At 44.1% G+C, this 26,907-nt stretch overlaps 1 protein-coding gene across 18 annotated transcripts in view; it reads right to left on the bottom strand.

Annotated features, from left to right (window-relative positions):
- The window catches only part of ptprsa (protein tyrosine phosphatase receptor type Sa), a 470,296-nt gene that overhangs the window by 52,555 nt on the left and 390,834 nt on the right, over positions 1-26,907 (bottom strand). For all 18 annotated transcript variants that reach the window (XM_055940829.1, XM_055940833.1, XM_055940835.1 and 15 more), the window contains 2 exons: positions 7,172-7,269; positions 2,160-2,283 (listed from right to left, as the gene is read on the bottom strand). In XM_055940829.1, coding sequence (XP_055796804.1) covers positions 2,160-2,283; positions 7,172-7,269 — 222 coding nt within the window. The remainder of the gene's footprint in view (positions 1-2,159; positions 2,284-7,171; positions 7,270-26,907) is intronic.

Below are 26,907 nucleotides of genomic sequence, written 5' to 3'. Positions count from 1 at the left end.
CTTGTGTGCTTTAACCATTTGTACATTGTTACAACACTGTATATATATAATATAACATTTGTAATGTCTTTATTGTTTTGAAACTTCTGTATGTGTAATGTTTACTGTTAATTTGTATTGTTTATTTCACTTTTGTATAATATCTACCTCACTTGCTTTGGCAATGTTAACACATGTTTCCCATGCCAATAAATCCCCTTGAATTGAATTGAATTGAAATTGAGAGAGAGAGAATGAGAGAGAATGAGAGAGAGAGAATGAGAGAGAGAGAGAGAGAGAATGAGAGAGAGAGAGAGAATGAGAGAGAGAGAATGAGAGAGAGAGAGAATGAGAGAGAGAGAGAGAGAGATAGAGAGAGAGAGAGAATGAGAGAGAGAGAGATAGATAGATAGAGAGAGAGAATGAGAGAGAGAGATAGATGGATAGATAGATAGATAGATAGAGAGAGAGAGAGAGAGAGAGAATGAGAGAGATAGATAGATAGATAGAGAGAGAGAGAGAATGAGAGAGATAGATAGATAGATAGAGAGAGAGAGAGAGAGAGAGAATGAGAGAGAGAGATAGATAGATAGATAGATAGATAGAGAGAGAGAGAGAGGGAGAGAATGAGAGAGAGAGATAGATAGATAGATAGATAGATAGAGAGAGAGAAAAGGCAAACGGCATTAAAAAGGATTCAACGTCGCACAATACGATTGTGGCACTTTGGCGTTAGTCATAGCTAGGTGAACAGAGAATGGCTGCGTGCATGAATTGTTCTACTGCTGCGACTAATGGCAAAATCACTGCACTGTAAAATGGAAATTTCAGACTTGATTAATTTATGTATTTATGGACGCTTTGCCCGGGATGATTCTGTAATGCGTATTGTCGCACTTTCAAATTGGGCCTATAGTGAACTGTCAAAATCACGTCAGAATGAAAAACAGATAAAGGTTGAGAGCGGTTGAGAGAGGATTGAGAGAAGGTTGAGAGAAGGTTGAGAGAGGTTGAGAGAGGTTGAGAGAGGTTGAGAGAGGTTGAGAGAAGGGTGAGAGAAGGTTGAGAGAAGGTTGAGAGAAGGTTGAGAGAGGTTGAGAGAGGTTGAGAGAGGTTGAGAGAGGTTGAGAGATTGGCAGGGTTGAGAGAGGTTGAGAGAGGTTGAGAAAGGTTTAGAAATGTTGAGAGAGGTTGAGAAAGGTTGAGAGAGGTTGAGAAAGGTTGAGACATGTTGAGAGAGGTTGCGAGAGGTTGAGAAAGGTTGAGAAATGTTGAGAGAGGTTGAAAGAGGTTGAGAGAGGTTAGGAGAGGTTGAGAGATTGGCAGGGTTGAAGGTGAAGTGTGAAGTGTTCTCCTGGCTATGTTGAATGTCAGAAGACTTTCCATGCTGAAGGCTGAGCTCCTCTGTCAATGTCCTAAAGACTCTTCTTGCTGCGTTTCTCAGATGTATCTTGTGGTGATGTCTGGTAGATATCTCTGTAATTGATTGGTTATGCGTGTCATCGTCATAACCAGATGTGACTGACCTAGGGGACTAAGCTAATATGACTAACCAAGCAATGGGGACTAGCAGATAGCAGCTCTGTGGGCTACATGTACAGCAGCATACCACCCTGCATACCACTGCTGGCTTGCTTCTGAAGCTAAGCAAGGTTGGTCCTGGATGGGAGACCAGGTGCTGCTGGAAGTGGTGTTGGAGGGCCAGTAGGTGGCACTCTTTCCTCTGGTCTAAAAAATATCCCAATGCCCCAGGGCAGTGATTGGGGACACTGGGTGCAGTCATTCGGAAGGGACGTTAAACGGGTGTCCTGACTCTCTGAGGTCATTAAAGATCCCATGGCACTTGTCGTAAGAGTAGGGGTGTTAACCCCGGTGTCCTGGCTAAATTCCCAATCTGGCCCTCAAACCATCACGGTCACCTAATCATCCCCAGCTTACAATTGGCTCATATCGCCCCTCCTCTCCCCTGTAACTATTCCCCAGGTCATTGCTGTAAATGAGAATGTGTTCTCAGTCAACTTACCTGGTAAAATAACGGATAAATAATAATAAAATAAAAAGTTAATTGCCTGATTTAATTATTTTAAACATAACTGGATAACTCACTGCCTGGTCTCAACACCAATGGCCTTTAAACCCTGGACGACAGAATAGACCAATATAAAGTGTTAAGGTCTTACCTTCGATGGGTGCGAGGATGACGCGGGAGTGGTCGTAGGCGATGACGTTGGCGTAGCGGTTTTTGGGCTTGTTCACCTCCAGGTTGGAGTGTTCCCACGTAAACTGCTGGCCTGGATCGATGGACTGTGGGGACAGACGCGAACAGACACACACATATGCTTCAAGCCTGGACCAGAGGGTCACCTATGTGAGAATGCTGTTCATTGACTATACTGTAGCTCAGCGTTCAACACCATAGTGCCCACAAAGCTCATCATTACGCTCAAGACCCTATGATAAACACCTCTCTCTGAAACTGGATCACCCACGACTGCTTAGTCCCCTCCTGTAGTCCTTGTTCACCCACGACTGCTTAGTCCCCTCCTGTACTCCTTGTTCACCCACGACTGCTTAGTCCCCTCCTATAGTCCTTGTTCACCCACGACTGCTTAGTCCCCTCCTATAGTCCTTGTTCACCCACGACTGCTTAGTCCCCTCCTATAGTCCTTGTTCACCCACGACTGCTTAGTCCCCTCCTATAGTCCTTGTTCACCCACGACTGCTTAGTCCCCTCCTATAGTCCTTGTTCACCCACGACTGCTTAGTCCCCTCCTATAGTCCTTGTTCACCCAGTTTGCTGACGACACGACGGTGGTTGGCCTGATCACCGACTACGATGAGATGGCCTATAAGGAGGAGGTCAGTGACCTGGCAGTGTGGTGCCAGGACAACAACCTCTCCCTCAATGTCAGCAAGACAAAGAAGCTGATAGGGGGTCCCAGAAAACCAAGGGCCAATCTAGCCTCCATCAACATCGACGGGGCTGTAGTGGAGAGGGTCGAGAGCTTCAAGTTCCTCTGTGTCCACATCACTAACGAATTATCATTGTCCACAAACACCACCACAGTCGTGAAGAAGGCGCGACAGCGCCACTTTCCCTTCAGGAGGCTGAAAAGATTTGGCGTGGGCCCTCAGATCCTCAAAAAGTTCTATAGCTGCACCATTGAGAGCATCTTGATTGGCTGCATCACCGCTTGGTATGGCCCGTAACTAGGCATTTCAATGTTAGTCTACACCTGTTGTTTGCAAAGCAAAACAACAGGTGTAGCATTTTATTTGACACACAATTAGACACCTTCAGAAAGAAGGAGAGAGAGAGAGAGAGAGAGAGAGAGGGAGAGAGAGAGAGAGAGAGAGAGAATAAAATAACAGGGGAACAACAGCATCATTAGCAGCTGCTCGGTGCCTTTAAATAAGAACGTCTGTGCAGGTTAAAATTATTATTTAATTTTTTTAACCTTTATTTAACGAGGCAAGTCATTTATCAAGATCATTAAAGTAGACAGTGCATAATGGTAATAAAAATATTGATGAAGTTGGTGGCAGCTATTCCCTTAGGGGGGAGAGAGAGAGAGAGAGAGAGAGAGCGAGAGAGAGAGCGAGAGAGAGAGCGAGAGAGAGAGCGAGAGAGAGAGAGAGAGAGAGAGAGAATAAACCAGGTTCCTGGGCCCGACGCTGCTGGCAAGACAAATGCTGCCCACGCTCGGAATACCAGAATTACGGATAAATATTCTATTCTCCTGTCAGGGTAATTTAGTATTCCATTATGATTTGGCGCTGGCTCTCGGGCGCTGGAGCTCTCCTGGCGCTGGCTTGCAGGATGTTTTCGGTTAGGGCCCGGCGCAGCGAACAGAGATTGGGGCTAAATAAAGTCAAAATGGGAGCCTGAAGTAACAGTTTACTTGCAATCATTACAGTGAAATAACAGGCAGCCAGCCCTTCACAAGGAGATCCTGTCTCTGGGACCCTTCTCTCTCTCCTCCCTCCCTCTCTTCTCTCTTTCCTCCCTCCCTTCTCTCTCTTTTTCTCTGTCTGGTCATCCCCAAGTCTGAGGGGATTGTTCTGTGTGTAGTCACGCTCTCTTGCGGGCATGAGTGTATGTCTAATAGAGTGAGTGTGGTATCCACTGCCCTCACCCTGACACAAAGGTGTTTCCAAGGGGATGACTGCCAGATCCTATCAAAAGGGGGTGGGGTATTATGGGAAGGGGTGTGTTGTTGCTGACACCTGATGGATTAGTAGCTCCACCTCTGCAGTCCCTTCTATGAGTGAGGATGACGCCCACCTATGAACACGCCTCTTTCCCTCCCCTGTTTTCCCTGTTTCCACGCCTACACAAGCTCCTCCTGCTCTGTTCACTCTCGGGGTCTCCGACCATACTCCGCCCCTCTCCCTGAAGCTCCAGCACTGCAGCACGGGAACTTTAACCAAGCTACCCTTGTACCACCTCTCCTCCCTTCCTTCCTTCCTTCGCTCTCCTATCCTCTCCTTCACCCTACCCCGCCCTGCTTGAAAAACCAATCACTCAGATTTGACACAAAGACACAGACACCCTCAGAAAGGAGAAGAGAGAAAGACACATAGAGAAAGCACAGAAAGGAACACAACAATACAGACAGACACAGAGAGACACAGAGAGAGAGAGACAGAGAGAGAGAGAGAGAGAGAGAGAGATAGAGAGAGGGAGAGAGAGAGAGAGAGAGAGAGAGATGAGAGAGAGAGAGAGAGAGAGAGAGGAGAGAAAGAGAGAGAGAGAGAGAGAGAGAGAGATAGAGAGAGGGAGAGAGAGAGAGAGAAAGAGAGAGAGAGACAGAGAGAGAGAGAGAGAGAGAGAGAGATAGAGAGAGGGAGAGAGAGGGAGAGATAATAAAATAACAGGGGAACAACAGCATCATTAGCAGCTGCTCGGTGCCTTGAAATAAGAACGTCTGTGCAGGTTAATTTATCAAGATCATTAAAGTAGACAGTGCATAATGGTAATAAAAATATTGATGAAGTTGGTGGCAGCTCTTCCCTTAGGGGGGAGAGAGAGAGCGAGAGAAAGAGAGAATAAACCAGGTTCCTGGGCCCGATGCTGCTGGCAAGACAAATCCTACCCACGCTCGGAATATCAGAATTACGGATAAATATTCTATTCTCCTGTCAGGGTAATTTAGTATTCCATTATGATTTGGCGCTGGCGCTCGGGCGCTGGAGCTCTCCTGGCGCTGGCTTGCAGGATGTTTTCGGTTAGGGCCCGGCGCAGCGAACAGAGATTGGGGCTAAATAAAGTCAAAATGGGAGCCTGAAGTAACAGTTTACCTGCAATCATTACAGTGAAATAACAGGCAGCCAGCCCTTCACAAGGAGATCCTGTCTCTGGGGCCCTTCTCTCTCTCTTCCCTCCCTCCCTTCTCTCTCTCTCTCTCTCCTCCCTCCCTTCTCTCTCTTTTTCTCTGTCTGGTCGTCCCCAAGTCTGAGGGGATTGTTCTGTGTGTAACGCTTTCTTGTAGGCATGAGTGTGTGTGTGTGTCTAATACTCCGCCCCATCACTGCAGCCCTGAACTTTAACCAATCTCCTCTCCTCGCTTCCTTCCTTCTCTCTCCTATCCTCTCCTCCCCCCACCCTGCCCTGCTTGAAAAACCAATCAGGCCAGAAGAGTCTTGTCTTGGCAAGCGAAGGCGCCCAGATGAGCAGACATTCATCAAGAAAATAGCAAAATTATAATTACACTTTTCAATTTGATTTGGTTAAAAAATAAATCTGGGGGAGCAAGTAGGGAGAAAAGGAACGAGCCAGAGAGAGAGAGAGGAGCCGCAAGTAACAATGAATTTATGAACTTCACGTTGAACCAAAGTGTTCTGACGACTCAATGCTCTGCTCTTCCTCAGCCTCGCCAGTGTGAAGGGATGTCCATTTGGTACACGGCCCAACCTAGATTGATACATGAGGAAGATGTACTGTATGGCCGCGAGCATTCATTATCCCAACATCCACCACCATGCAGCAAGGCTTTTCTGTGGTACTACGATTCCCACAACTCCCCCTGGTGCAGCTCTGATGCCATTGGCCAGAATGGCCCATGTGATTTAGGGGATACAGGAAGAGGATGTTGCTGGTATACAAACAAGAGCTGATTCAGCAATCCTTATTTCTAATCAGCATCAGGTTCATTTCTAACTTCTCTGGCTGCACTCAGGGTTCCGACAGCTCGGCTATATGCTCACCCCATGCCAGTGTGTGTGTGTGTGTGTGTGTGTGTAGATCCACTATTCTACAGCTTAGAGTTTTAATGGGGATTGACAGACCAACAGTTGACTGGTGTGACACTAGGCGCATTGCGACTGAATATGTGCTCAGTGATTTCTGGTGTGATTGTGAAATTGCATTGAGGGACTTTTAAAGTATAGAATGGAATTATGCCAGCAGCATACCACCCTGCATACCACTACTGGCTTGCTTCTGAAGCTAAGCAGGGTTGGTCCTGGTCAGTCCCTGGATGGGAGACCAGATGCTGCTGGAAGTGGTGTTGGAGGGCCAGTAGGAGGCACTCTTTCCTCTGGTCTAAAAAATATCCCAATGCCCCAGGGCAGTGATTGGGGACACTGCCCTGTGTAGGGTGCCGTCTTTCGGATGGGACGTTAAACGCGTGTCCTGACTCTCTGAGGTCATTAAAGATCCCACAGCACTTATCGTAAAAGTAGGGGTGTTAACCCCGGTGTCCTGGCTAAATTCCCAATCTGGCCCTCTTACCATCATGGTCACCTAATAATCCCCAGTTTACAATTGGCTCATTCATCCCCCTCCTCTCCCCTGTAACTATTCCCCAGGTCGTTGCTGCAAATGAGAACGTGTTCTCAGTCAACTTACCCTGTAAAATAAAAATAAAAATCTGTCTGGCTTCATTATATTGGGCCCAATGGAAGAGGCTGTGATGGAACAGTGATTATATATTACAACGTCAACTTGGATCATATTACATGCTACTACAATGCCATCTGTCGTTAACCACTGATGGCTGATGGAGAGACAATTCGTTCACTAAGAAGCAAGGTAAAAACCTTCCCCTAGGTACAGATCTAGGATCAGCTTCACCTCCTCCAATCCTAACCTCAATCATTCGTTGGAAAAACACCAAACTGATCCAAGATCAGCGTCTAGAGAAAACCTCCCCCTACACCATTCCACCTCACCAGAGACTAGCCCACTCACCTCATACTCCTGGGAGAGCTTCAGGTTGTCGTTGGCTTTGAGAAGATCCGTGTGTTCAGCCAGCTCCGCGATGGGGGTGGGGGGATGACTCATCATACCTTTTCCCCAAACGGACGGAGAGAGAGAAAGGAGGGATGGAAAGAAAGTGCGTCAGTACAGCTGCCATTCAAAGTGAGAGGCTAAAACCCTCCAAAAATTGGAGAATGACAGGACATGGGGAGTTGTGGGTAATGTGTTTCTGCTAACTGCAGTGGAGACAGAGAGGGGGGGGGGGGGGGGAGAAAGGACAGGGAGGAGGGAATACTGGGGAACATTCTGGAATTCAAACACACTGTCCGTATGGAGTTGACGGGCGATGTTAGGGAATACATTGGAGACCAGACCAGAGCTCAACATTCCCCTTACCAGGCTACACTCACTACTATTCCCCTAAGTTGTAACAGCACATGACGTAGAGCTGAAAATAAAGGATAACCAATGGGGGATTGCTATTGTGAGAAAGAAACCCAGACTAATTCCTCTAAGGTCTACAGAGAGACGCAGCTTTTAATAGCTTGGCAACAGAGACAAGGAAGGAAACAAACCTCGGTTTTTGACGGCAAAAATAATATAAGAGAGAAAAAAAACACCCCTTGAGTTATAGCCTTTTGAACCAATAGGATGCAATGTTGACATCAATTGCTCTTCACTCCTCAGTGCACAGAAACAAAAGGAATTCGTTTTTATGCTGGGGTTTGAGGAAAGAAACGAGAGTGTTCTCTTAACCGAGTCACTGTGACAAGGAAGTGCTATTAACAATAGCATAAAAGCAGCTTGTGAAAATATATCCAGAGGTGCAAATATTTAAAATGCAGCTCAAAAAAAATCGGAAATAACAGTGCCTCATTGTAGTGGTATTTCACACAAAATAACACCGTACAGTCTCATTTCCCATCTGCCTCTTGTTTATTGAAAAATATATTTAGATAGGAACATGCAGTCAAGTGCATCTACATCTACAGTATATGAACTAGATACACTAGTTATCTACCCGTTTCTGTAGCGTGTACCCCCAATCTATCTCCTTAATGCTGAGTGCCAAGAAGAGACGCATCGGGTCGGGGTTGTACTCTTAAAACTTCCAATCTCAGGGCAGAAAGGCCACTGAGTTGGTATATCTACCAAGCCTGTGCTACAATGTTTCTTCAAGAGAGGGCCCCATCCTCATTGGACAGGGTTAGAGGGGTCAGAGGTTAGGGGTCAAAGGTCAGGGGTTAGTGAGATGCTCCACATAAGTCAGCCAGGGTAAGAAAGCATGACGCTAGGATTGCTCACAGACACTAGGATCACTCACAGACAACCTTTTATGGCTGTCCTCTGGGCCTCCCAAACAATCAGCCAAAACAATGGACCCTTAAGATGGACGCCACTCATCAGTCCCAACACCACCCAAAATGTCAGAACCTGCGCAGTCGGTTGAAGGCAATTCATGCACAGTGTCTGTGGCACTCTGCCACCACTACCATCTTTCCAACTAACCTAGATATTGAAAGGCTGGTCATGGCTCACATCAACACCATTATCCCTGAAACCCTAGACCCACTCCAATTTGCATACCACCACAACAGATCCACAGATGATGCAAACTGTATTGCACTCCACACTGCCCTTTCCCACCTGGACAAAAGGAACACCTATGTGAGAATGCTGTCATTGACTACAGCTCAGCGTTCAACACCATAGTGCCCTCAAAGCTAATCACTAAGCTAAGGACCCTGGGACTAAACACCTCCCTCTGCAACTGGATCCTGAACTTCCTGACGGGCCGCCCCCAGGTGGAAAGGGTAGGCAACAACACATCTGCCACACTGATGCTTTAAAAAAATATATATATTTTTTTTTACTTCAGTTTATTTTAGGAAATACTTTAACACTTTTTTTCTTAAAACTGCATTGTTGGTTAAGGACTTGTACAGTAACCTGCAAAAGTATTCATCCCCCTTGGCGTTTTTCCTATTTTGTTGCATTACAACCTGTAATTTAAATAGATTTTTATTTGGATTTCATATAATGGACATACACAAAATAGTTCAAATTGGTGAAGTAAAATGAAAAAAATGACTTGTTTTAAAAATTCAAAAAAATGTAAAACGGAAAAGTGCATTTGGATTCACCCCCTTGACTATGAAGCCCGAAATAAGATCTGGTGCAACCAATTACCTTCAGAAGTCACATAATTAGTTAACCTGTTGGGGATGGGGGCGCTGTTTAGACTATTTATGCTAATTTGGTAATTTTTGAAACGGCTTCCCACAAAATCCTTGATCGTACAATATGCATATTATTATTATTATTGGATAGAAAACAGTCTATAGTTTCTATAGGAGTTGAAATTTTGTCTCTAAGTGGAACAGAGCCCATTCTACAGCAATTTCCCTGACATGGATTCAGATTTCAGAAATGTTGGCCACTGTTCTGAAGTCAGTTAAAACGGCACTGATATTGCTATGACTATACGGACACTTCTTACGTCTTCCCCTGGATGCCTTTACGTGATGACGATTCCAATGGGGTCGATTGCGCGTTCACAGGCCCTACAAATGAAAAAACCCTGAGGCTAGTCATTCTTTTGGAGCTGCGTCATGCGCCTAGAGGACACCGGCCCGCACCTGTTCCAAGCATTAGTGAAGGGGGTAATATTACTCGGGTCATGTTTCTACTCGTTATGGGAGTTAAAAACATCATAAGGTAGTTAATTTAAAGCGTTTTATAGCAATTTATATCCGTTTAGTGCGATTTTGGGACATTTATTTTTGCAACGATGTGAATAGTTGGGCACGCTTTTCAGTTCATCCCGAACGCAGTTGGCATTTCCACATGGCAAGAGGACAGCTTTCCACCAAAAGACGATTGCTCCCAAGAAAGGATCCTTTGCCCAAGATACTGATGGAAGAACAGCTCAAGGTAGGACATTTTTATTATGATAAATCGTGTTTCTGTCGAAACATTTTAGTGGCTTAGGACGCCATGTTTTTTGACGTAGCTTCGCTTGGCGCAAACTGTATTGAAAAGTAAGGATAAATTAAAAAATGTTATTCCGCAATTGTATTAAGAATTAAATTGTCTATCAATCCCTGTCCACCCTGTATTTTTTAGTCACGTTTATGAGTATTTATGTATAAGAGTAGATCACTGTCTAAGTGGCGCAAGGACTTTTTCTGACCAGCTTGTCTACATTTCACATTGTCTAACCATGATTTTGGTGGCTAAATATAAACATTTGCGATCAAACTCTATATGGAATGTGTAATATGATGTTACAGGAGTGTCATCGGAAGAATTCTGAGAAGGTTAGTGAAAAAATTAATATCTTTTGGCGATGTTGACTTTTATCGCTCACTTTGGCTAGAATCAATGCTGGGCTGCTATGTGCTATGTGCTATGCTAATATAACGATTTATTGTGTTTTCGCTGTAAGACACTTAGAAAATCTGAAATATTGTCTGTATTCACAGGATCTGTGTCTTTCGATTCGTGTATGCTGTGTATTTTTACGAAATGTTTGATGATTAGTAAGTAGGTAAACACGTTGCTCTAAGTAGTTTTTCTATTCCATTTGTGACGGTGGGTGCAATTGTAACCTATGCCATCTACCTGAAATATGCACTTTTTTCTAACAAAACCTATCCCATACCATAAATATGTTATCAGACTGTCATCTAATGAGTTTTTTTGTTGGTTAGGGGCTATAAATATCTTAGTTTAGCCGAATTGGTGATGGCTACTGGTGTTGGTGGACAAATAAAAGATGGTGGATTATGCTAATGTGTTTTTAGGTAATAGATGTACATCTTTACATATTGTGTCTTCCCTGTAAAACATTTTAAAAATCGGACATGTTGACTGGATTCACAAGATCTGTGTCTTTCATTAGCTGTATTGGACTTTAATGTGTGAAAGTTAAATATTTTAAAAAAATATTTTTTTTGAATTTCGCGGCACTGGTTTTTCAGTGGGGGGGGGGGGTGTGCCGCTAGCGCCACGCTGATCCTAGACAGGTTAAATAAAGTCCACCTGTGTGCAATCTAAGTGTCACATGATCTCTCACATGAGCTCAGTATATATACACCGGTTCTGTTAGGCCCCAGAGTCTGCAACATCACTAAGCAAGCAGCACCATGAAGACCAAGGAGCTCTCCAAACAGGTCAGGGACAAAGTTGTGGAGAAGTACAAATCAGGGTTGGGTTATAAAAAAATATCAGAAACTTTGAACATTCCACGGAGCACCATTAAATCCATTATTAAAAAATGTAAAGAATATGGCACCACAACAAACCTGCCAAGAGACGGCCGCCCACCAAAACTCATGGACCAGGCAAGGAGGGCATTAACCAGAGAGTGCAACAAACAGACCAAAGATAACCCTGAAGGAGCTGCAAAGCTCTACAGCGGAGATCCGTGTATCTGTCCATAGGACAACTTTCAGCCGTATACTCCACAGAGCTGGACTTTACGGAAGAGTGGCCAGAAAGAGCCATTGCTTAAAGAAAAAAATAAGAAAACACATTTTGTGTATGCCAAAAGACATGTGGGAGACTCCCCAAACATATGGAAGAAAGTACTCTGGTCAGATGAGACTAAATTTGAGCTTTTTGGCCATCAAGCAAAACGCTATGTCTGGCACAAACCCAACACCTCTCATCACCCCGAGAACACCATCCCCACAGTGAAGCATGGTGGTGGCAGCATCATGCTGTGGAGATGTTTTTCATCGGCAGGGACTGGGAAACTGGTCAGAATTGAAGGAACGATGGATGGCGCTAAATACACAGAAATTCTTGAGGGAAACCTGTTTCAGTCTTCCAGAGATTTGAGACCGGGACGGAGGTTCACCTTCCAACAGGAAGGTGACCCTAAGCATACTGCTAAAGCAACACTCAAGTAGTTTAAGGGGAAACATTTAAATGTCTTGGAATGGCCTAGTCAAAGCCCAGACCTCAATCAAATTGAGAACCTGTGGTATGACTTAAAGATTGATATACACCAGTGGAACCCATCCAACTTGAAGGAGCTGGAGCAGTTTTTCCTTGAAGAATGGGCAAGTCTCAGTGGCTAGATGTGCCAAGCTTATAGAGACATACCCCAAGAGACCTGCAGCTGTAATTGCTGAAAAAGGTGGCTCTACAAAGTATTGACTTTGGGGGGGAATAGTTACCCACGCTCAAGTTTTAATTTCTTTGGTCTTATTTCTTGTTTGTTTCTTGCTTGTTGCATCTTCAAAGTGGTAGGCATGTTGAGTAAATCAAATGATACAACCCCCCCCCCCCCCCCCCCCCCCCCCAAATCTATTTTAATTCCAGGTTGTAAGACAATAAAATAGGAAAAATGCAATAAAATAGGAGAAAAAGGGTGAATACTTTCGAAAGCCACTGGGACTAATGGAGGTTGAGGCACTGAACGGTACCGTTCTAGTTGATGAATGGACATGCTGTGTTGTGTTAGAGGAATGGTTGAGAAAGAATGTCAACATAACAAGAATAAAAGGTGGATCCTGTAAAGACCCACTGACTGAGTAAATAACCCAGTTATCCAACAGTACTTCTGACTATTTTAGAGCGTAAGAGATGCTGGTAGTGAAGTGCTTAAAAATTAGAGGTGCGAGCACCGGCTCAATTCAAGCACTGATTATATACACAGTAATAGCATGCCTTAGTTGATTCGATAAGTGAACCAATCTGACAATCCTTTGTGAGGCCAAATGAAACAGCCTTCTTAAGATTCCTATAAGAACTGTTCTCTTCAATTATTTATAATAAACATACAAATACGTATTTTACAGTTACAAGGAAGGTGACATCTTATAGTTAGTGTTTTCATTAATTGATTTATAAAGGATGAGGAGGAGGAGGAGGAGGAGGAAGAAGAAGCGTAAGAGTAGGAGGAGAAAGAATAGTAGAATGAGGAAGAGGAGGATGAGGAAGAGTATGAGTAGGAGGAAGGGTAGGAGGAGGAGGAAGAGTATGAGGAGGAGGAAGAGTAGGGGGTAGATCTGCTCTTTCTCTATGTCATTTCCTGTCTTATTCATAGGAAATACTTAATGTAAAATATTTCATATTTGTATCATATTTGTACTGTACTTGAGCTTATGTCCTCAAAAGGGACTACATCTCAGCAATGTATAACTATTTTTACCAGAACAAATAAATAGTATGCAGCATTACTAGTTATTGTTTATGGTCCCCTCATGATAAATAATTACTTTCGGCGATTACATAGATTACATTTTAGATGACATGTAGTTACATTTAAGAGGTTAAATACATACTTATAGTAAGTCCCAAATAAAATGTCACTTGTTTTTACATCTCGAAATGTATAGATTAAATATGAATTTGCCATTTGTGTCACTTTAAAGTGATAAAAATGAAGGTTTTACGAATTATACATTCAGCAGCTTTCTTTCCAAATTCGATTTCTCCATGTAATTATGACACAGGCGTATTGATCATTTCTCTCGTTCCTCTGATCCATCCACGACAACACATCATCAATACATGCCGTATATCTAGCTATATCCCTCTCATTACAAGACTCATTATAAATGAGAGTTGAGTGATACAGAATAAAAGCGTAATATTGACTCCTAGCGATCAGCTGGTCTGTGCGTCGGTCTGTGTCTGACAGCTGATGATGCGTAGGAGCGCGGGTCTGTTGTTACAAAGTTCCGTTGACGTTTGCTAACTTGAGCTTCTTAAGGAATTGTGGGTAATTTTGATTTAGCAAGGGATTGAGAATATTCTTTAGCTAGCTGCACCATATTTTTGTATCCCGCATGCAGGACACTATGGTTAATAATCACGAAAGCCAGCTCTGTCTACTGATAAAGGAAGCAAGCTAGCTACCGGCGGGTGATTAGCCTACAGACAAATAAACGTGTAATATTCATATGTGTAAACACACTGAATTGTAATTGCATGCATTTTACCACTTTATCATACTGCGCTATGATTGGTTAAGACCACCCAGGTGGTGAGGTCATGGTCAGTTGCTCATGGTATGAGACACGTGAACATGCCAGTTATAGCTAGATAATAAAGAGCTGCAAAATATATATACACATATATTATTCAATCTTAGCACCCACACTGATTGCGCGTATCAGCTTTCATCTGCTTAGCCAGGCACTAAAATAGAACTTGGTTCTATTTGTAACGCTTAAAGCACTGCAAGTCCCGCCTCTCCCATCTCCTCATTGGATTTTAGGCGCATATACCCATGTGACATCTCATCATTGTTTTTTAGGAGCATATACCCACGTGGATGATTGAAAGATGAACTGAGGTCCACACTCCAGTCCAGTTGGTAGTAGTAATTCACCTTAAAGTTGGTTGCCAACTGGCATATAAAGTCCAAAGAAGACGAAGAAGCCTGAAGGAGGAGAGATTACTAGAAACATACTCGGTTGACCCTTTAATCTGTGGATTAATTGTCGGAGTACAGGACAACCCAATGTTTATATCCCAGGACAAATTAGCTAGCAACAGCAAGCTAGTTACCTAGCTAAATTGCCATAAATGTTGAATGCTTTTTGTCCTGTCCCCAAATTAATATAGTTGGTTCAGAGTTCGTTTTGATATTTCAACCTGCGTGTCCTGTTGTATTCGGCGCATGTGACAAACAACATTTGATTTCATCGCATCTGGTGTGGGCGGAAAAAAACTCAACATGCGCACAAGTGCTCTGGTCAGCATGTTAGTTGCAAACTTTGCTGGAGTTGCTAGCCGGCTAGTAGTTTTCCTCTTGGATGTTGAATTTACTATTGCAAACTTTTGATGGCAAATTTATTTTACAATTCAACCCTATAGTTGCTGAGAGTTGACTTTTCCAGGCAGGTGTTTGCACTGCAAGAGATCAAGCAGATAATGTTGCTATGGCAGCAGGTAGCCGAGTGGTTAGAGCATTGGGCCAGTAACCGAAAAGTTGCTGCATCGAATCTTCAAGCTGACAAGGTAAAAATATGTCGTTCTGCCCCTGAGCAAGGCAGTTAACCTACTGTTCCCCGGGCGCCGAAGACGTGGATGTCGATTAAGGCAGTATCCCTGCACCTCTGATTCTGAAGGGTTGGGTTAAATGCAGAAGACATATTTCAGTTGAAGGCATTCAGTTGTACAACTGACTAGGTATCCTCCTTACCGTTGATAACGGTGCCACCGTTGCACCGCAGTAGGCAGCCAACATTTACATTTTAGTCATTGCGTAGACGCTCTTATCCAGAGTGACTTACAGTAGCAATTAGGTTTAAGTGCCTTGCTCAAGGGCACAGTGACAGATTTACACCTAGTCGGCTCGGGATTTGAACCAGCAACATTTCGGTTACTGGCCTAACGCTCTTAACCGCTAGAATGACCTTTTACTGCTGTAACGTTCATAGCTGACTCCACTTGTAAATGAACATGTTACAATACAGTAGAGTACCTTACATGCTTGTAGGCTACAAGCAAATGAGAACACAAGCTGTGTGCTACTGACTGATGGAAGGGTGGCTGGCCCAGCTGTGTGACAGTGACTGATGGAAGGGTCGCTGGCCCAGCTGTGTGATACTGACTGATGGAAGGGTGGCTGGCCCAGCTGTGTGATACTGACTGATGGAAGGGTGGCTGGCCCAGCTGTGTGATACTGACTGATGGAAGGGTGGCTGGCCCAGCTGTGTGATACTGACTGATGGAAGGGTGGCTGGCCCAGCTGTGTGATACTGACTGATGGAAGGGTGGCTGGCCCAGCTGTGTGATACTGACTGATGGAAGGGTGGCTGGCCCAGCTGTGTCATACTGACTGATGGAAGGGTGGCTGGCCCAGCTGTGTCATACTGACTGATGGAAGGGTGGCTGGCCCAGCTGTGTCATACTGACTGATGGAAGGGTGGCTGGCCCAGCTGTGTGATACTGACTGATGGAAGGGTGGCTGGCCCAGCTGTGTCATACTGACTGATGGAAGGGTGGCTGGCCCAGCAGCCGCTTGAGAACTCTCAGATAGGGCAGGTTATGACGTCTGACCTGGGTTTGTTTACATTATGTCTGGCCTGGGTTTGTTTACATTATGTCTGGTCTGTGTTTGTTTACATTATGTCTGGCCTGGATTTGTTTACATCATGTCTGGCCTGGATTTGTTTACATTATGTCTGGTCTGTGTTTGTTTACATTATGTCTGGCCTGGGTTTGTTTACATTATGTCTGGCCTGGATTTGTTTTCATTATGTCTGGCCTGGGTTTGTTTACATTATGTCTGGCCTGGGTTTGTTTACATTATGTCTGGCCTGGGTTTGTTTACATTATGTCTGGCCTGGGTTTGTTTACATTATGTCTGGCCTGGATTTGTTTTCATTATGTCTGGCCTGGATTTGTTTACATTATGTCTGGCCTGGGTTTGTTTACATTATGCCTGGCCTGGATTTGTTTACATTATGTCTTGACTGGTTTTGTTTTGTCGCCAAGACAGTTTGATATTTCATGAATACTAAATATGTAAATGAGACTTACTGAGTCTGGCTTTAAGTTTATTCAATAGACAAAGCCTTGCATGCGGAGAACAGTATTAGCAAGCCCCCGTAATAATAATGCATTTTGACAAGCTCTTTAATTTGTTTGCTCACACATCAGTTTTTTGACTTAAATAACTTTGCACGCTGCTCTCCTCTGGCATCGCCTGGAAACATGTTGTTATTAATCATCGTCGGATTGTGCATTTATAAAGACCGAACGCGGGTTAAAAAAGGGAAGAATTCTGCACCGCAAATGAACTTAGACTGTCAATTATTTTTCCCACCAGCTATAACGGAAAAGGTAACACCAGCTATAAGTGAAAAGAACAGATGGGTATGCAAATGAGGACGCTACCTCTGGTTCTTTTCGCCTTGAAGAAAAAAAAACTATAGCAGCTTGTTAGAGAGACCAAAAGAAGTGTGCTCTCAGTGTTTTAGTTGCAGAGAGTGTGTACTCAAACACTTAGTAGGCCACCTCCGTACCTATCTACAGCCAAAAGCCCTGTCTCAGATGTAATGTAAGTTAAATAATGTCCAGGACAGCGCTAGCACTTGCTGTTTAACTGTTTGGTTTGGAGAGAGGAACTGTAACATGAGATATATTGTTTTTTATTTAACCTTTATTTAACTAGGCAAGTCAGTTAAGAACAAATTCTTCTTTACAATGACGGCCTACCCCAGCCAAACCCGGACGACGCTGGGCCAATTGTGCACCACCCTATGGGACTCCCAATCACAGCCGGATGTGATACAGCCTGGATTTGAACCTGGGACTGAAGTGACGCACCTTGCACTGAGATGCAGTGCCTTAGACCGCTGGACCACTCAGGGGCCCAAAAGGTAACCTACAGTAGCCTACTGCATATGTTAAACCAGAAATAACAGTGTTTATTTAAACTTATAGAAAATTAATATGCATTGGATTGATACCTGCTTCATTACTTTAAATAAAGCATGGAATAGTAAATAATAGCAGTCTAGTATAAGTTTACTACCATTCATTTGAGCTATTAGCCTGCTATTAGCCTGGTGCTAAGGGTTCTATGAATACACCCCACAGTGCTCAGAGTTGGTTAATATGGAGACAGTTGTGAGTTAGGTAATGAACTGTACCCTACTGGAAGCTCCAAGAAACGGCATTTGTAGTCTGTTTTCATCTTGACAAAACATTCTCTGTATCAACACAAAGAGTGGGGCTGCATCTGAAATGGCACCCAATTCACTGTATAGTACATTACTTCTGTCCAGGGCCCATATTGTTTTTTCCTTTTTCTATGGCTAAGCACGTCTGTTTTCTATGGCTAAGCACGTCTGTTTTCTATGGCTAAGCACGTCTGTTTTCTATGGCTAAGCACGTCTGTTTTCTATGGCGAAGCACGTCTATTTTCTATAGCGAAGCACGTCTGTTTTCTATGGCTAAGCACGTCTATTTTCTATAGCGAAGCACGTCTGTTTTCTATGGCTAAGCACGTCTGTTTTCTATGGCTAAGCACGTCTATTTTCTATAGCGAAGCACGTCTGTTTTCTATGGCATGGCTAAGCAAGTCTGTTTTCTATGGGATGGCTAAGCACGTCTGTTTTCTATAGCTAAGCACGTCTGTTTTCTATGGCATGGCTAAGCACGTCTGTTTTCTATGGCTAAGCACGTCTGTTTTCTATGGCATGGCTAAGCACGTCTGTTTTCCATGGCTAAGCACGTCTGTTTTCCATGGCTAAGCACGTCTGTTTTCTATGGCATGGCTAAGCACGTCTGTTTTCTATGGCTAAGCACGTCTGTTTTCTATGGCATGGCTAAGCACGTCTGTTTTCTATAGCATGGCTAAGCACGTCTGTTTTCTATGGCTAAGCACGTCTGTTTTCTATGGCATGGCTAAGCACGTCTGTTTTCTATGGCTAAGCACGGCTGTTTTCCATGGCTAAGCACGTCTGTTTTCTATGGCATGGCTAAGCACGTCTGTTTTCTATGGCTAAGCACGTCTGTTTTCTATGGCATGGCTAAGCACGTCTGTTTTCTATAGCTAAGCACGTCTGTTTTCTATAGCATGGCTAAGCACGTCTGTTTTCTATAGCATGGCTAAGCACGTCTGTTTTCTATGGCTAAGCACGTCTGTTTTCTATGGCATGGCTAAGCACGTCTGTTTTCTATGGCTAAGCACGTCTGTTTTCTATGGCATGGCTAAGCACGTCTGTTTTCTATGGCATGGCTAAGCACGTCTGTTTTCTATGGCATGGCTAAGCACGTCTGTTTTCTATGGCTAAGCACATCTGTTTTCTATGGCTAAGCACATCTGTTTTCTATGGCATGGCTAAGCACGTCTGTTTTCTATGGCATGGCTAAGCACGTCTGTTTTCTATGGCTAAGCACGTCTGTTTTCTATGGCTAAGCACGTCTGTTTTCTATGGCATGGCTAAGCACGTCTGTTTTCTATGGCATGGCTAAGCACGTCTGTTTTCCATGGCTAAGCACGTCTGTTTTCTATGGCATGGCTAAGCACGTCTGTTTTCTATGGCTAAGCACGTCTGTTTTCTATGGCATGGCTAAGCACGTCTGTTTTCTATAGCATGGCTAAGCACGTCTGTTTTCTATGGCTAAGCACGTCTGTTTTCTATGGCATGGCTAAGCACGTCTGTTTTCTATAGCATGGCTAAGCACGTCTGTTTTCTATGGCATGGCTAAGCACGTCTGCTTTCTATAGCATGGCTAAGCACGTCTGTTTTCTATAGCATGGCTAAGCACGTCTGTTTTCTATGGCTAAGCACGTCTGTTTTCTATGGCTAAGCACGTCTGTTTTCTATGGCATGGCTAAGCACGTCTGTTTTCTATGGCATGGCTAAGCACGTCTGTTTTCTATGGCATGGCTAAGCACGTCTGTTTTCTATGGCTAAGCACATCTGTTTTCTATGGCATGGCTAAGCACGTCTGTTTTCTATGGCATGGCTAAGCACGTCTGTTTTCTATGGCTAAGCACGTCTGTTTTCTATGGCATGGCTAAGCACGTCTGTTTTCTATGGCTAAGCATGTCTGTTTTCTATGGCATGGCTAAGCACGTCTGTTTTCTATAGCATGGCTAAGCACGTCTGTTTTCTATGGCTAAGCACGTCTGTTTTCTATGGCATGGCTAAGCACGTCTGTTTTCTTTAGCATGGCTAAGCACGACTGTTTTCTATAGCATGGCTAAGCACGTCTGTTTTCTATAGCATGGCTAAGCACATCTGTTTTCTATGGCTAAGCACGTCTGTTTTCTATGGCGTGGCTAAGCACGTCTGTTTTCTATGGCTAAGCACGACTGTTTTCTATAGCATGGCTAAGCACGTCTGTTTTCTATAGCATGGCTAAGCACGTCTGTTTTCTATGGCTAAGCACGTCTGTTTTCTATGGCATGGCTAAGCACGTCTGTTTTCTTTAGCATGGCTAAGCACGACTGTTTTCTATAGCATGGCTAAGCACGTCTGTTTTCTATAGCATGGCTAAGCACATCTGTTTTCTATGGCTAAGCACGTCTGTTTTCTATGGCATGGCTAAGCACGTCTGTTTTCTATGGCTAAGCACGTCTGTTTTCTATGGCATGGCTAAGCACGTCTGTTTTCTATGGCTAAGCACGTCTGTTTTCTATGGCATGGCTAAGCACGTCTGTTTTCTTTAGCATGGCTAAGCACGTCTGTTTTCTATAGCATGGCTAAGCACGCCTGTTTTCTACGGCATGGCTAAGCACGTCCATTTGTGAATGTCTTTCTGTCCCTGTGGTTTGCAAAGCAATGTCATTTTCCATCCTTCCTTTGCTTAACCTGTTGGGGATGGGGGCGCTGTTTAGACTATTTATGCTAATGTGGCTAATTTTTTAAACGGCTTCCCACAAAATCCTTGATCGTACAATATGCATATTATTATTATTATTGGATAGAAAACAGTCTATAGTTTCTATAGGAGTTGAAATTTTGTCTCTAAGTGGAACAGAGCCCATTCTACAGCAATTTCCCTGACATGGAGTCAGATTTGAGAAACGTTGGCCACTTTTCTGAAGTCATTTAAACGGGCACTGTCGTTGCTATGACTATACGGACACTTCTTACGTCTTCCCCTGGATGCCTTTACGTGATGACGATTCCAACGGGCTCGATTGCTCGTTCACAGGCACTACAAATGAAAAAAACCTTTAGCTAGCAAGTCTTTTCTTGCTGCGTAACGCGCGTGGAAGACACCGACCCTCTCCTGTTCCAAGCATTAGTTTAGCCTGTTATATTTCTCCGGTCATCTTTTCACTCGTTATAGGAGTTACAAACATCACAAAGTAGTTAATTTAAAGCGTTTTATAGCAATTTATATCCGTTTAGTGCGATTTTGGGACATTTATTTTTGCAACGATGTGAAAAGTTGGGAACGCTTTTCAGTTCATCCCGAACGTAGTTGACATTTCCACATGGCAAGAGGACAGCTTTCCACCAAAAGACGATTTCTCCCAAGAAAGGATCCTTTGCCCAAGATACTGATGGAAGAACAGCTCAAGGTAGGACATTTTTATTATGATAAATCGTGTTTCTGTCGAAACATTTTAGTGGCTTAGGACGCCATGTTTTTTGACGTAGCTTCGCTTGGCGCAAACTGTATTGAAAAGTAAGGATAAATTAAAAAATGTAATAACGCAATTGTATTAAGAATTAAATTGTCTATCAATCCCTGTCCACCCTATATTTTTTAGTCACGTTTATGAGTATTTATGTATAAGAGTAGATCACTGTCTAAGTGGCGCAAGGACGTTTTCTTTACCAGCTTGTCTACATTTCACATTGTCTAACCATGATTTTGGTGGCTAAATATAAACATTTTCGATCAAACTGTATATGCATGTTGTAATGTGATGTTACAGGAGTGTCATCGGAAGAATTCTGAGAAGGTTAGTGAAAAAATTAATATCTTTTGGCGATGTTGACTTTTATCGCTCACTTTGGCTAGAATCAATGCTGGGCTGCTATGTGCTATGTGCTACGCTAATATAACGATTTATTGTGTTTTCGCTGTAAGACACTTAGAAAATCTGAAATATTGTCTGTATTCACAGGATCTGTGTCTTTCGATTCGTGTATGCTGTGTATTTTTACGAAATGTTTGATGATTAGTAGTTAGGTAAACACGTTGCTCATTGTAATTATTCTAGTCCATTTGTGATGGTGGGTGCAATTGTAAACTATGCCATATACCTGAAATATGCACTTTTTTCTAACAAAACCTATCCCATACCATAAATATGTTATCAGACTGTCATCTAATGAGTTTTTTTGTTGGTTAGGGGCTATAAATATCTTAGTTTAGCCGAATTGGTGATGGCTACTGGTGTTGGTGGACAAATAAAAGATGGTGGAATATGCTAATGTGTTTTTAGGTAATAGATGTACATCTTTACATATTGTGTCTTCCCTGTAAAACATTTTAAAAATCGGAAATGTTGACTGGATTCATAAGATCTGTGTCTTTCATTAGCTGTATTGGACTTTAATGTGTGAAAGTTAAATATTTTAAAAAAATATTTTTTTTGAATTTCGCGGCACTGGTTTTTCAGTGGGGGGGGGGGGGGTGTGCCGCTAGCGCCACGCTGATCCTAGACAGGTTAACGCTTAACTCACACAATCAGTATTGTTCTTGGGCCTGCCAAAGACAAACGAGTTGATCGCATCCAATTTGTTTTCTTATCCATTTTCTTCTTTATACGCAGCAGCAGCAGTCTCCACTGTGTGTATTGACTCGAGCCAATTGCATGCAAATTCTCTCAAGGACAAGTTGTTGTCCCCCCCTCCCTCTTTCTCAACTCTACCCCCCCGCCCATCCTCCAATATGGAAGTCGTCCGTTTCCCCCCAGCAATCAACAGCTGAGATCAGTTGGCTCTGAAAAACACAACTAGCGTCTAATTACACATTTCCAATCTCAGAGCCGCAGTCGATACGCCTGGGAAATAATGATTCCTTTTGATAGCCTTGGCCACTCGGGGGGAGCCTGTTTCCTTTTGATAGCCTTGGCCACTAGGGGGAGCCTGTTTCCTTTTGATAGCCCTGGCCACTAGGGGGAGCCTGTTTCCTTTTGATAGCCCTGGCCACTAGGGGGAGCCTGTTTCCTTTTGATAGCCTTGGCCACTAGGGGGAGCCTGTTTCCTTTTGATAGCCCTGGCCACTTGGGGGGAGCCTGTTTCCCTTTGATAGCCCTGGCCACTAGGGGGGAGCCTGTTTCCTTTTGATAGCCTTGGCCACTTGGGGGGAGCCTGTTTCCTTTTGATAGCCCTGGCCACTAGGGGGGAGCCTGTTTCCTTTTGATAGCCTTGGCCACTTGGGGGGAGCCTGTTTCCTTTTGATAGCCCTGGCCACTAGGGGGGAGCCTGTTTCCTTTTGATAGCCCTGGCCACTAGGGGGAGCCTGTTTCTAAATGTTTATTATAAAAGACACTGTGTGTCTGAGAGTTGGAGGGAACAAACGTGTTCCTCTATTTTTATTCGTTGCTCCTTTTCTGCGAGAGGCGATCAAATGTCGAACCATTGTTTGCCAGGGTCTTTAATTCTGCTCGTTATCTAGTAGAGTGCAGAAAGACCCTGTCAGTTCAGATTGGAATTAGAGCAATGGTGGCGGGAGGGATGGAGGGAGGGAGGGAGGAAAGGAAGGAAGGAGGGAGGGAGGGAGGGAGGGAGGGAGGGAGGGAGGGAGGAGGGAGGAAAGAGGAGGGAGGGAGGAAAGGAAGGAAGGAAGGAAAGAAGGAAGGAAGGAAGGAGGGAGGAAAGGAAGGAAGGAAGGAAGGAAGGAGGGAGGGAGGGAGGGAGGGAGGGAGGGAGGGAGGAAAGGAAGGAGGGAGGGAGGGAGGAAAGGAGGGAGGAAAGGAAGGAGGGAGGGGAGTGAGAAGACAGAACTCCTGTAAAAACCCAATTTCTCTACATCAGCAGAAGTGATAGCAGAGGTTACGTATAACGGATTAATGTGCAGCCAAACAGCTCTGTGAGAATATCACAACTGAAAATACAACCAAAGTCAAAACAGCTGGCCTACAAAAAAAGGAAATTCGTGCTGAAATTACAATATGTGGGAAATAAACTTTGTAAATGGGGGAAGTGCTAGAAAATCTAAAATAATGTGAGAGGACAAACACAGGAGCTAAATGCGGACTAACTTTCATAGTCAATATCGGCTTCACATAGAGGACTGCTCAGACCAGAATCTGTGAAGGATAGCAAACGTACAATATAAACAAAAACAAGTCTATGAAAATACTGAACCTAAAAATAAAACAGTTGAAGAAACACATACAGAGAGAGAGACAAAAGTACCTCAACCCTTCACTTATTCACAAAATGTTTACCAATGTTATTACTCTCTGATCTTTGTGTTCTTTTGTACAGGCAACATGGTGGTTCTCCTCTGAGGTCCTTCTCAGGGGGGGGGGGGGGGGGGGGGTCCTGAGTGTCTGGCAGGGGGAAAGTAGGCCACACACTTTCAGCAGTAAACCCTGACCCTCCTCCCACCCACCGGCAAATTCCAATCAGTGTCGCGGTGGCAGCGAGAGTTGTTTGTTTGCCACGGGTGTCCATCACTCTTGCTCGATTGAAACTCCTGTATAAAGCCTCCTGGCCTCAGCAGTCATAACTAGGAGTGAGTCAGAAATGGATTTTGTTTCTCTTACATAAGGTAAGACGGTTGGCATCATAAAAGAGGGCGACAGAAAGAAAGGAAAACGGCTATATTTATTTTGTAAAATGAAAAGCCCATTTGTCCAGACGTCTGTGAGAGAGGCATTGCTAGTGGAAGTTGTGTAAAAGCATCTGCATATTTCGCCAACAGTTGTATAGTCTGGGCTGATGAGCTGGAGTTAAGGGAAACACTTGTGACAGTTCACAGTCTGTCGAGAAGATCCACGACAGTAAAGGCTGTGTCGCAGCTACACCCTCTTAGGTCTGTGTCTGTCTTTCTACTCAGGCAGAAGGAGAGCCATCTGTGGAAGTCGTCCTCACACCTTGTCTGTTTGGTCAATGTGAGGTCACTGAAGAATGGCACTGCAGCTGGCCATTACTCTGGACAGGAAAGGAGAGTTCAGAGTTCAGTTTCTGGGCCACAAAAGCATTCTATTCAAGAACTCTGGGCCACTAAGACACAGTAGCCCAGTGCTGCAATGCAGCACACTGCAAGGGCAGTTGGTGGTGAAAACCTGAGTACGTTAACTCCTTTTTAGCGTTGAATATTGTGGCTAACTGTAGCCCTCAAACCCCATAAGGAGAACAACAATTTGAGTAAAAATGTTCACCGTCGGAAGAAAACCTTGTATCTTCAACATCTTATTTTCAGGAAATGGAAAAACTGTCATATTTGACCAGCAGCTACTACACAAGACACAACACCAGATATAACACATGATATAACACATTATAAACTGGGTGGTTCGAGCCCTGAATGCTGATTGGCTGAAAGCCGTGGTATATCAGATGTTTTGTCATACATTTCTTTATACTGCTCTAATTACATTGGTAACCAGTTTATAAGAATAACAAGGTATCTCGGGGGTTTGTGGTATATTGCCAATATACCACAGCTCAGGGCTGTTCTTGGCACGACTCAACGCAGAGTATATTGGCCATATACCACACCCCCTCGGGCCTTATTGCTTAAATATAACACAAGACATAACACATAACATAACACATGACATAACATAACACATGACATAACACATCCCGTAAATCGTCTGGTCAGGCTTCTTCTGTGTCATTTTGGTATTTTATTAGGATCCCCATTAGCTGTTAAGAAAGCAGCAGCTACTCTTCCTGGGGTCCACACAAAACATGACATAACACATGGCATAACACATGCCATAACACATGCCATAACACATGCCATAACACATGACATAACACATGACATAACACATGACATAACACATGACATAACATAACACATGACATAACACATCCCGTAAATCATCTGGTCAGGCTTCCCTGATGTGAGAATCTGACTCAATAATTGAAAATGAAGAGACAAGAAGAGCGTCTGTGAGGGGGATGAGAGAGGGATGAAGAGGGGGTCATGGAGCCAGCAGACGAGTTCAGAGAGAGGGGGATGAAGCAGATGAGGGGTGAAGGGGTGAGAGGTGAAAGGGTGAAGACGTGTGTGTGTGTGCCTGCTTTCGTGGACTTGTGGGAAGAAAAGGTAGTTAAACACAAGAGGACGAGGCAGTTTCGGAGGGTATGCTCTTGCAGGCCTGGTATAGAAAGGCAGCCTTCCTCCAGAGGGCTTGGCAGGAAGAGCAGGGTATTCTCCTGCAGGCCTGGTAGAGAAAGTCAGCCTCCCTACAGAGGGCTTGGAAGGAAGAAAATGTTATTCTCCAGGAACTGGCAAAACGAGAGCCCAGACTTATGGAATTTGGATTTGGAGAGGAAAGAGAGAGCAAGAGAGAGAAATAAAGACAGAGAGGAAAAGAGAGAGACATAGAAAGAGAGAGAGCTAACAGCTATAGATGGGGGTGGGGTGGGCTTGGAGGGGGGAGACGACAGATATCCACTAAGTTGTGCTTCACTAGCCAGGCAAGTCTGGAGACGGACCCGGAGTACAAACCTTAAGATAATGACAAATCTGGAGACGGACCCGGAGCATAAACCTAAAGATAATGACAAATCTGGAGACGGACCCGGAGCATAAACCTAAAGATAATGACAAATCTGGAGACGGACCCGGAGCATAAACCTAAAGATAATGACAAATCTGGAGACGGACCCGGAGCATAAACCTAAAGATAATGACGAGAGGGCGCCAGCTCGGTCATCACGTGACACACACACACACACACACACACACACACACACACACACACACACACACACACACACACACACACACACACACACACACACACACACACACACACACACACACACACACACACACACACACACACACACACACACACACACACACACACACACACACACACACACACACACACACACACACACACACACACACACTTAGCCTAGTTTAGCATCTGAATTCTAATCTAAAACAGATTCCATGCTAACCCAAGGCTGGGGTCAATGTGCAGGCATGGGCTTGAGGACATTACGTTCCATTGGGTTGTACTGGAGGGCCCTTCAAGTGTACTGGAGTACGCTCATTTAACCAATGGCCACTATTAGCTAAATGGGGATGTTCGCAAATGTTTGCCGCCCTGCTAAAATGTCAGTTAAATGAACGTCTCGGAG

The sequence above is a fragment of the Salvelinus fontinalis genome, chromosome 12, assembly GCF_029448725.1.
Source record: "Salvelinus fontinalis isolate EN_2023a chromosome 12, ASM2944872v1, whole genome shotgun sequence".
In the NCBI taxonomy this organism is placed as follows: domain Eukaryota; kingdom Metazoa; phylum Chordata; class Actinopteri; order Salmoniformes; family Salmonidae; genus Salvelinus; species Salvelinus fontinalis.
The sequence above is the reverse complement of the archived record's forward strand: the minus strand, read 5'-3'. Positions and strand labels throughout refer to the sequence as shown.